The sequence below is a fragment of the Agrilus planipennis genome, unplaced genomic scaffold (genome assembly GCF_000699045.2).
Source record: "Agrilus planipennis isolate EAB-ADULT unplaced genomic scaffold, Apla_2.0 scaffold114, whole genome shotgun sequence".
Classification (NCBI taxonomy): domain Eukaryota; kingdom Metazoa; phylum Arthropoda; class Insecta; order Coleoptera; family Buprestidae; genus Agrilus; species Agrilus planipennis.
In genome coordinates this window covers 19,979-30,268 of record NW_020442440.1, presented here as the reverse complement: position 1 = coordinate 30,268, position 10,290 = coordinate 19,979, and the positions used below count along the sequence as shown (strand labels likewise).

Here is a 10,290-nt window from a genome sequence, read left to right as displayed (position 1 = left end):
AGGATGGAAGGAGTAGTAGGGATATAAAGCAGAGGATAGCGCAGGGTCGTGTCGCCTTTAATAAAAAGAAGTCACTTCTATGCTCGCGAACGGTTAATTTAGAAATTCGAAATTCGGGTGCGAAACGTGAACAGTGGGAGCGGCGAAAAAGAAAAGGTTCGAACCGTTCGAAATGTGGTGTTATAGGCGGATGATAAGGATATCGTCGGTAGAAAAGGTTAGAAATGAAGAGGTATTGGAAAGAATAGGAGAACAGAGGACACTATGGAAGTCTATACAAAATAGACGAGATAGGTTGGTAGGACACCTTCTCAGACATGAAGGTCTAGTCAGAGACATATTAGAGGCAGAAACAGGAGTTATGAGGGGTAGAGGTAGACCTAGATTAGATTACTCTTCGCAAATAGTTAAGGATGTTGGTTGTTCTAGTTTTAGGGAAATGCGAAGTTTAGCTCAGGATAGGAAGGAGTGGAGGTACGTGTCCAACCAGTCTTGGGACTGACGGCCCTATGATGATGATGATGGCATGCATCTATGTAAAGAAGCATGGTGGTGCCCATGTCTGATGTTCTTCTACCGTTCCCCTTAAATAGTTTACAACAATGTAATATGACAAAAACGTTAGCCACAGCAACACGCGGCCGTTTCAGCTAGTATATATATATATTTACATCCAAAATAACTATAACATGAAAGCTAAATTTAAACTTAAAATATACATGCTTACGTTTATTGAAATTGCGTAATGATCAATATCTCAAATAACTACAATTATAATTATCATGCTTATTGATTTGTTTTACTTTACCAGGAAATATTTGAAGTTACATGAATTTCTTATCATGTGCGCAGTGCTTAAGTGACGTCTAAAGCATGCAAAATTACTACAAGTAAATCGTAAAGGAAAACATACATTTTAAAAAAACATTTGTAAAGTACCGATAAAAGAATGAATTCTAATGATAGGTATTTTACAAACATTTTTTTTATATATCATATTGTATTAGATAAGTACAAATGTTAATCCTGTAGGAAAGGAATACGTACAAATATATTTTAGATAATGAAACCGTAAAGTTTATAGAGCACCTGCAGGTTAGTAATAAAAGAATATCTTTTAATAAACTGATAAATGAGTAGTAAAGAGAGAAAAATTAAATTAAAGAACCCGTTTTTACTTTAATTTAACTACTCTGATTGCTTGCAGAAGTAATCTTCACACAATGTAAATAAAAAAGGGATTGGTGTTTCCAAGTAATAGTAATAACAATAGTACTGGGTACAATTACAATGTCACCCCTAATTTAACCAGTTATTTTGTATTCAAAATATTCCATTAGAGAAACAACTTCAAACAAGTTGGTAACAAAATTTTTTTGAAAGATTTTACCTTCATGGATTCGTAATATATATCCACACTAATGCATGGTTTCGTTATCAATTAGCTGAAAAATATATATATTTAGACGATATGATTGGTTCCCTTTTAATTTTATTTTTCAAGGAAACAAACAATTCTACATATTTTCTCTTTTAAGCATGAATAATTATTTATCGCATTCGTATAAAGTAGAAGTGATATGTTAAAATATGTGAAAAGGCATTTCGAGTATCCTGAATATTCAAAATTAACGTAACAATATTTGCACAAATAATTTATAAAGATAAAATGCGAAGGTAACAAAGGTACAAACAGTTTACAGCGATGGCTTGCAACTGTACAAACCCATTTTATGGTCTCCCCCTTCAAAACGGTACGTGCAATGCAGCATCGTCGGTTATGTTTATGACTCTTGTAAATACTTTACTTCGAGATGACTGTGCCATTTCGGACGTCTGTGGAAGAATAACGCCAACATTGCAACCCGATAACGAGTACGACTTTATAGTAATAGGGGGTGGTGGCGCCGGACCAGTACTAGCTGGAAGACTAACTGAAAACCCTCATTGGAAAGTTCTCCTCTTAGAACAGGGCAACGATGAACCTGTAGGAAGTCAAGTACCCAGTTTTGCTTACAATTTCTTGGCAAATAATGAAACAACCATCTACTATCCCACAGAACCCCAAAAGAATGCCTGTCATGAAAACGAAAACAGTGAATGTAGGTATGTACGAGCGAAAATACTTGGAGGGTGTGGGGTTGTTAATGGAATGACGTATATGCGAGGTGTACCGAATGATTACGACCACTGGGCTAAGTTGGGCAATACAGGATGGAGCTACAAAGATGTTTTGCCATACTTTCGCAAATCGGAAGACAATGGTAATATTGGTGTTTACACAAGTACTGAATTCCACGGAATTGGAGGCCCCATAAGTGTTGAAAGGTTTCCTAGTGCACCTGACATTAGCCATGATATTCTTAAAGCAGCCAGAAGCATTGGATACAAGACTCCCAGTGATCTTAACGCAGATGTTACCGAAGGATTTACGATTTCGCAAACTATGAGCAAGTAAGGAAAGCTTTGGTTATCTTTTACTTTCACTGATAGTTTTAGAAAAAAATTACTATTATCCTCAATGTCATTGTTTTAATTTTTTGTTAAATCGTTGACGGTTACTAATATTTTACATTTTCCGAAAATGATTATATAGGTAAATTTTAGATTTTTAAGTATAAATAGGTACTAAAAATATTATTTTCAAGCCTAAATTAGGACAATTGTAGTAGATGGTTGAAACTTGAAGCATAATTTATTCGTTTCCAATATTATTTTTCATAAAGATAGACCAGTCTATAAATTTGAATAATTATTATGTTCTTCTATGTCATGTGGTTAATCCGGTAATATATATAATAACCGGTAATTATGCATAAGCACCACTAAATTTGGCAAATATGATAAATTTTTACAAATTTTTCAAATTAATCGGTTTATTTGCATAATTCCCAAGTCGTAATTGTCGTGTATGCTGAAACAAAAATAACCTTGTATTATTATTCCAACATATCAGCCTGCTTGTGAAGAAACTCCAGTCTGGCATAAATCTACCGTTAACCAACCAATGATATCACAAATGTATACATCTTCAAACATCCTACCGTATTATTGCCTATTTTATATATCATAGGCCACCACATATTGTTTTTCTGATTGGTAACTACACAAAGAAAGCTGTACTCTGTTCTACTGGCCCAGTTATGATATTTATCCTATTTACCACTACCAGTTGGGAATTATGCAAACAAACTGGCTAATTTGATAAATTTATCATATTTACGAAATTTAGTGGTGATTACTCATAATTACCGGTTATTATATATAATTACCAGTTTATTACTTTTACCGTGACATGTACATTACTTTAAAATTGAGATAACATGTTAAAATCTGTGAAAAACCATTTCTGTATCGAAAATTATAAAAAACGTTAAGTATTAAATAGGATTTTTCATCTGGCAGGGCAAAAAAACACACCGTTCCATTAAAAAAAATGAAGTAATAGATGTATAATACTTTAAAAATTAAAAATTTTTGTTTCATTTCCATAAAAACGAAATAAATCTAATTTGGACATAAGACGATAGGTATACTTCATTTACTTTCTCTAGCGATGTGCCCCTTCCAATGTCTTGGATGGGCGTTGGCAAAATCGTAGGTAGGGAGAAAAAAGCTCATTATACTCTCGACTCTGTTCATTAAACATACTTTTTCATACAGTTTCTACTAAAAGTTTTGTTCAATCATGAATAGTAGTGCAAGTCGCAGCAAGCGTTAAAGCCTTTAACATGTCTTCAAATATAAATAAACATCTCCTTGATATTTTCAGTAGTAATTGGTACCAATAACAGCACATCTGGCCAATGCAATTTTAGTGGATAAAATGGTCAATTTTTTCGACCAGTACTGTACGGATTATACGCTCCTCACCGGTTAAGAGTTTGGCTGAGAGTTGTCTCCTTTCTTTTGTAGTCTAGTGCTGTTCTTTTCTATTTTGCGCCGGTCAAACTAAAGGTCACCGCTACAGAAACACTTCTTAACACAGTGGTGAACTCGGGTCTTTTTATCTTATTTCGTTTCAAAGATATGCTCTTTTTCCTGAGACGCTACAAGCATTTTCTTTTTTTGTTTTTTCAAAAATTCTAAATAACATCGAAACGGTGCGATTTCGACGAGGTATTTGGTTATCAATGTAATGTTAATTTTTAACCAGCGATTAAAAATTGCGATAGTACATAAAACAATAGACAAATAAAAAATAATTTTAGAATAGAAATGAGTCCATTTGATGAATCTTCCATCCGCGACTTATTGGCTCACTTTTTGTGTATGAAATAAATTTGGAAGAATAGGTATGACCTAATTCTATATAACAAATGCAGCTGCTAGAGGCTCAGGTTTCCTTAGCAGTAATGAAAAAAGTCTTTCAAAACATAAATTGATTGACGAACCCTAAAGAATATTGAAAACTTTCCCTAGAATAGGCTGTTAAACAATTAAAATGATATTAAGGTGCCCTCGTTAGTAGCACGTATATCTAGCCAATTATGACATAGCATCCAATTTTGCAACATTAACTAAAAACCAATTAAGTAGGTTTTAGAAAATACTACAAATGGCGCAGTAAACACCATCTGTAGCACGATGCTACATTTTCTAAAACGCACTGTTAAGACAGCAGGTAAAAGTTGGTCTGTGTTCTGTCGGAGCTGCCTGCGACGTGCTGATGAGATCCAAAAAGATCGAAATCGCGATCCGCGTCTGGCACTTTCGACAGAATACAGACCACTTCGAATTTTTTTATTCGATTAAGTAGGTTTTGTTTTTGTCAGCACCTTAATTTTACTCATTGTTTAGGAATGGTACCCGCGACAGCACAGCTCGAGCTTATCTTCGTCCTGCACGATTCCGACCGAATCTTCATATAATGTTGAATTCTACAGCTACAAAAATTCACTTTATCAAAGAAAATGGGTCCTCAGTGGCTAGATCCGTGGAATTTTATTACAAGGGTCAACGTTACAATGTCAATGTTAAAAAGGAAGTTATAGTAACAGGTGGAACTATTGGATCTCCCCAGTTACTTCTTTTGTCCGGGATTGGTCCAAAAGCCGATCTGGAAGATGTGAACGTTGACGTGGTTCATGATCTTCCAGGTGTCGGCCAAAATTTTCAAAATCACGTTTCGTTGTTTATACAATTCAATTTAAAAAAAGTTCGGGATACTAATCTGTTGAATTTGGAAAGCTTAAAGGAGTATCTGCTGCTACAGAAGGGCCCTTTGTCGTCAACAGGAATCGCGCAACTTGGTTCTCGTATATCATCTTCTGAAAATCGGAATAAAAATTGGCCGGACATCCAGATTTACTTTAGTGGTTACAGTGCCAATTGTACTTATGACTGTGGTACGCCCGGTTTACCAGCCAATCCTAAACAGCCCAATGGTACCAGAAGGATTACCTTTCAAGTAACGTTGGTAAGACCAAAGAGCAAAGGTTACATTAAGTTGCGTTCAAACGATCCTGTTGTGAAACCGATTATACAACCTAATTATTTAGAAAAAGATTACGATGTTAAAGCTATAATTTCCGGAATACGAACAGTCATTAAAATGGGAACTGTCCATGACCTAAAGCAAAAGTACGGTTCTGAACTGGTACAGGGCCGATATGGAAACTGCTCAACGCTTCATAAATTTGGTACCGATGACTTTTGGGAATGCGCCATCAAATACAGCACCTATCCCGAAAATCACTTGACTGGAACGTGTAAAATGGGCCCTCAAACTGATAATTTGGCCGTTGTTAATCCTCAATTGAAGGTTTACGGAACTTCTAATGTTAGAGTTGCTGATGCATCCGCTTTTCCGAATATTGTAGCTGCAAATATTTTTGCCACCGTTGTGGTTGTAGCCGAAAAAGCGGCCGATTACATTAAGAACGATTGGTCGTAAAATATCACACAACATTGTAATTAAAAGAAATTATTTTTGTTAAAAGGCAGGATTTTACAAAAAGAAATATACGGTTTTCCCCTATCGAAATTGAGGTTGAAGTTATTGGTCTTAAAACCTATCATAATGTAAAAGTTAGTCAACCATAGAAAATTTACCAGCAAATAATCTTTTATTTAAATAAAATTAATGTTTAGTTTAACAAATTGGCCCTAATTATGAAATTTGAAAGACGTACTTAACAATTGCTGACAAAAATTATTACATCAGCTTTGAATAAGGAAATCTTAAATTCTAAATATACGAAAGGCTATATATGGTATATACAGGATGTCCCAAGCAAGCGGATTTATTGAATAACTGCTTTACAGTAGAAGAAGTTAAAAAGTATTCTTTTCGATTATACAGTGTCCCATTTTTCCTGAAGACAACCTTCATTTTTTTTTTAATGGAATTCCCAATTTATTACTGAATTTTTAAATTCCTCGTTAAATTTAAACATCACTTTCTAAACTATATATTATGTCTAAAATGCGTCAATTTCCATGAAATTCGCTCTAAAATCTAGTCTTCCTCGTTAAATTTAAACATCACTTTATAAACTATATATTATGTCTAAAATGCGTCAATTTCCATGAAATTCGCTCTAAAATCTAGTCTAAATCAATAAATAGGCTGTCACAGTGGTCTGCGCCATTTTGAATATCTTCGAAACAAAAGCACACAGATGTGTACTATTTTCACACATATCTTGTGGAAGAAATAATCTACTATTTCCACCATTAACGCAAAGATGTTCTTTTCAAATTCATTAAAATCTACCACTTACAAGATAAATTGCTTCGAACTGGCACAAGTATTTTTTTTAAATGGAATGTCATATTTTCTTGTCAACTGTTTTATAATACCCATTTATATCAGAATATCAAGTATGACTTGATCGGCGATTTGCATTTCATCACCTTTGTCTGTTACAAATCTCAATTCCCTGTGCTTAAGAAGGTGCTGAATAACGTTTCGTTTTTTACCTTGTTAATTTCTGAACTGCCTAGTCTCTGACTTTGAGTAATGATGAAAAGATAAATATGGTTTTTTCTTTGGGGAATGCGTGTGAAATCCTCTACTGACATCTTGAGTGTATATCCAAACAGACGTAATCCTCTAGTAGATGCTTTCCGCAGTGGTTTCTCACTAGCGGAATAGTGAAATCTATATCTAGAAAGTACACTAAGACTGCCCGTACGAAAGGAAATGAATGTATGTATCTGTCTTTTTACCTTGACTCAAAGTCATACAAAGAACATTTATTATACAGGTACTGATGTAGTTATCATTTACCACCCTCAAGATTTAGTTATACACAGTAATGTTTGCATATACATAAAACACACCACATCGAACCGTTTCTTCTTTGAGACGAACTTACAATATTAATATTTTGCAATTATATTTATAGGGTTGTTCGGAAAGTCATTTCGTTTTTTTTTGTGGAAATGAAAGACAGTTTTCGTATAATAAACAAATACTTTATTAAATTATATATTGACCGTTCTGGTCCAACACCTTTTGCCAACTTTCTGGTAGTAGCATAATTCCACGCTCATAAAATTTTTGGTCTTTGCTGACAAAAAACTGATCGAGGAGGTTTTTGACCTCCTCATTTGAGGTGAAGGTTTTACCGTCTAAAAAATTTTGGAGTGATCGGAACAAATAATAATCCGATGGTGCCAGGTCTGGACAATATGGTGGGTGTATCATTGTATCCCATTCAAGCTGTAAAAGCTTTTGGCGAGTGACCAAACTTGTGTGAGGTCTCGCGTTGTCTTGGTGAAACACTACACCTTTCCTGTTGATTAGTTTTCACCTTTTCTGTTGAAGTGCTTCATTCAGTTTGTCCAGCTGATGACAGTAGACTTACGAATTAATCGTTGTGTTATCCGGTAAAAGCTCAAAAAAAAACGATTCCTTTAAAATCCCACCAAACAGACAGCATCACCTTTTTTTGGTGAATATCGGCTTTGGAAATGGTTTGAGCCGGTTCATCTTTTTTGCTCCATGACCTCTTGCGTTTGACGTTGTTGTATACAACCCATTTTTCGTCCCCAGTGATGATGCGCTTCAAAAACGGATCATTTTCGTGACGTTTGAGAAGCGAATCGCAGACGTCAATGCGGCGACACAGATTTCTCTCTGTGAGAACATGGGGAACCCATACATCGAGCTTCGAGGATAATCCCAGGCCTTTCAAGTGGTCATAAACTCTTGAATTTGATAAATTTAACCTCAATCCCATCTCACGTGTTGTTATTCGCCGGTTCACATCAACCAATGCCTTTATCGCGTCTTTATCAGCTTCAACCGGCCTTCCCGAACGTGGTGCATCTTCGACATCAAAATTGCCGGATCGAAATTTAGCTAACCAGTTCTGGCACTGGCGTACTGTCAACACACCTTCTCCATACACATCAGTCAATTTCTTTCTGGCTTGAACAGCATTTTTACCCTTTCTGTAGTAAAATAGTAAGATATGTCGAAAATGCTGCTTATCGCTCTCCATATTTAAAAGGGCACCAACCAAAAACTACTGCGTAGAATTAATTGGAATTTTTCACACACAAGCCTTGCTATATGAGCTCTCAAAGCATATAAAAATTATACGGCTTAAATGTGAAGTTGGGTGCAAAAGAATACAATTAAATCCTCTGTCGGGAAAAAACGAAATGGCTTTCCGAACAACCCGATATATGTATAACTTGTACAGTGTAGTTAGAATGTCATAAAAAGTTCACGAAACAAATGTAGACAACTTTTATATAGTATAAATTTAATTGTCAGTCTCAAGCATGAATACCATGGAAAGGTAAAGGTTACTAGAGACTAGAGTTACTATAGACGGAGAGCTGGTTACAGAACGAGCAACATGCATTTGTACACGAATTATCTTGCTTTGTATAAGTTCGATTTCTACCGGTAAAACGAGAGCCTGACCGTCAGAAGGCAATCTGGAAGTTAAACGTGTGGGTGGGTGGCAAAACGTGGAGAAGAATTTCCGACAAGAAAACTGGCACCGCTGAAAATTTGTATAAGTATTAAAGAGCATGTGAGAATATGGGAAAAAATTGTCGGAAGGCTAAGTAGAAGTAAAAGAGCTCTCAGAAGCTGTCAAAATTGAGAAAAATTTCGGGAAATTTATATATTAAACAAAATTTTTGACAATTTGCATTTGCATTATTTACTTATAGAGTAAAGTACATGCAAAATGTCAGAAGGTAAAGTATCTTGTATATCTTCTTCAAATTCAGAATCTTCGACTTAATCATAATCAACTGAAAATAAGTAATCATTAAAATATGGAACTTTGATGAACATTTTTGTAAGCAGCCTATTTACTCGATTTCCAAAATTTATTCTCAGAATTGCTGCATTACCGGCCTTTCCCGGGGACGAAGATTGTCCACAACAAGTCTAATTGCCTTGACGCCTACCTGGCCTACCCCTGTGCTACAACCGAATCTGTACACAACCATTTTCTTTAACCACCTTAAAATTTAACTTATTTACCTTTTTTTTTTTATTCATTTGTTTTTTGTACTTCTAACCTTCCTATTTCTTACTTGGTTATAGTTCCTTTCCCTACTATTTTTTTTATCTATTTCTCATAGTTTTTTCTTCCTTTTCTAAGTGTTCTATTTTCTATTTTACTATTCTTTTTCCAACAATCACCGTTCTTTTCTCTAACTTCAGTTTTTCATGCATGATCTGACCGTTTTCGTCATCTGCTTTTTAGTTTTCCACCACGAAAGTAACTTTTTAGACAATTTCGTTTTTATCGTTATTATCGCCTTTCTCTACCTACCCCACCCCCAACCCCACCTTTTTCCAACCCTTGCTTAGTGCTGGGGTTTGTATAAATAACCGATGCTTTCCTTAGTACTAGCCACTCTGCGCTCGACCTTCGTTGTACGAACATCACCTGCACCGCACCGATTGACATCACCTGCACTGCACCGATTGACATCACCGAAACGACCAGAGCTTTCCAGCGAACCAGGCGTTCAAAAACCTGTCCGTTACTGGACAATTAACCACCCAAGGCCACCATTATTCAGCCCCGCTGTAATAGGTAAGAGTTTTTCTTTATTATATTTCAATTAACCTACAGTTCTCTGGGACGGAGTACGCAATGTCCCTTTGAACTACGACGTACCCTATATACTAACACAACAAACCTTTTTTAAGCAACATATTTTCCTCTATTTTTTACCAATTTTCCTGATTGTGCGAAGTCACATACCATCAAATTAGCTAGCCATTTTCAACATGGCTACCCCCAAGAGCTCCGCACTCTTGGAGGGATTTTCCCTTGCGGACGCCCTTGCCCTGGCCAGTGACCT

General features: G+C 35.6%; 3 protein-coding genes across 3 annotated transcripts in view; 1 reads left to right on the top strand and 2 right to left on the bottom strand.

Annotated features, from left to right (window-relative positions):
* Positions 1-10,290, bottom strand: part of LOC108736202 (dynein heavy chain 2, axonemal-like) — a 109,379-nt gene that overhangs the window by 83,678 nt on the left and 15,411 nt on the right. The window lies entirely within an intron of this gene.
* LOC108736216 (glucose dehydrogenase [FAD, quinone]) lies at positions 1,017-5,986 on the top strand. The gene is made up of 3 exons (XM_018468562.1): positions 1,017-1,095; positions 1,697-2,454; positions 4,801-5,986. The coding sequence occupies exons 2-3, from the start codon at positions 1,706-1,708 to the stop codon at positions 5,894-5,896; spliced, it is 1,845 nt and encodes a 614-aa protein (XP_018324064.1). The 5' UTR covers positions 1,017-1,095; positions 1,697-1,705; the 3' UTR covers positions 5,897-5,986.
* LOC112906371 (histone H3-like) overlaps positions 10,202-10,290 on the bottom strand; it is a 4,300-nt gene continuing 4,211 nt past the window's right edge. The window contains exon 2 of the mRNA XM_025980338.1: positions 10,202-10,288. Within this exon, the coding sequence (XP_025836123.1) occupies positions 10,202-10,288 (87 nt within the window). The remainder of the gene's footprint in view (positions 10,289-10,290) is intronic.

Excerpts from the sequence above, each read along its gene's own strand:
- LOC108736216 (XM_018468562.1), top strand. The coding sequence starts at position 1,706 with ATGGCTTGCAACTGTACAAACCCATTTTATGGTCTCCCCCTTCAAAAC. Across the intron at positions 2,455-4,800 it reads ATTTCGCAAACTATGAGCAA|GAATGGTACCCGCGACAGCA; the intron begins GTAAGGAAAGCT and ends CTCATTGTTTAG.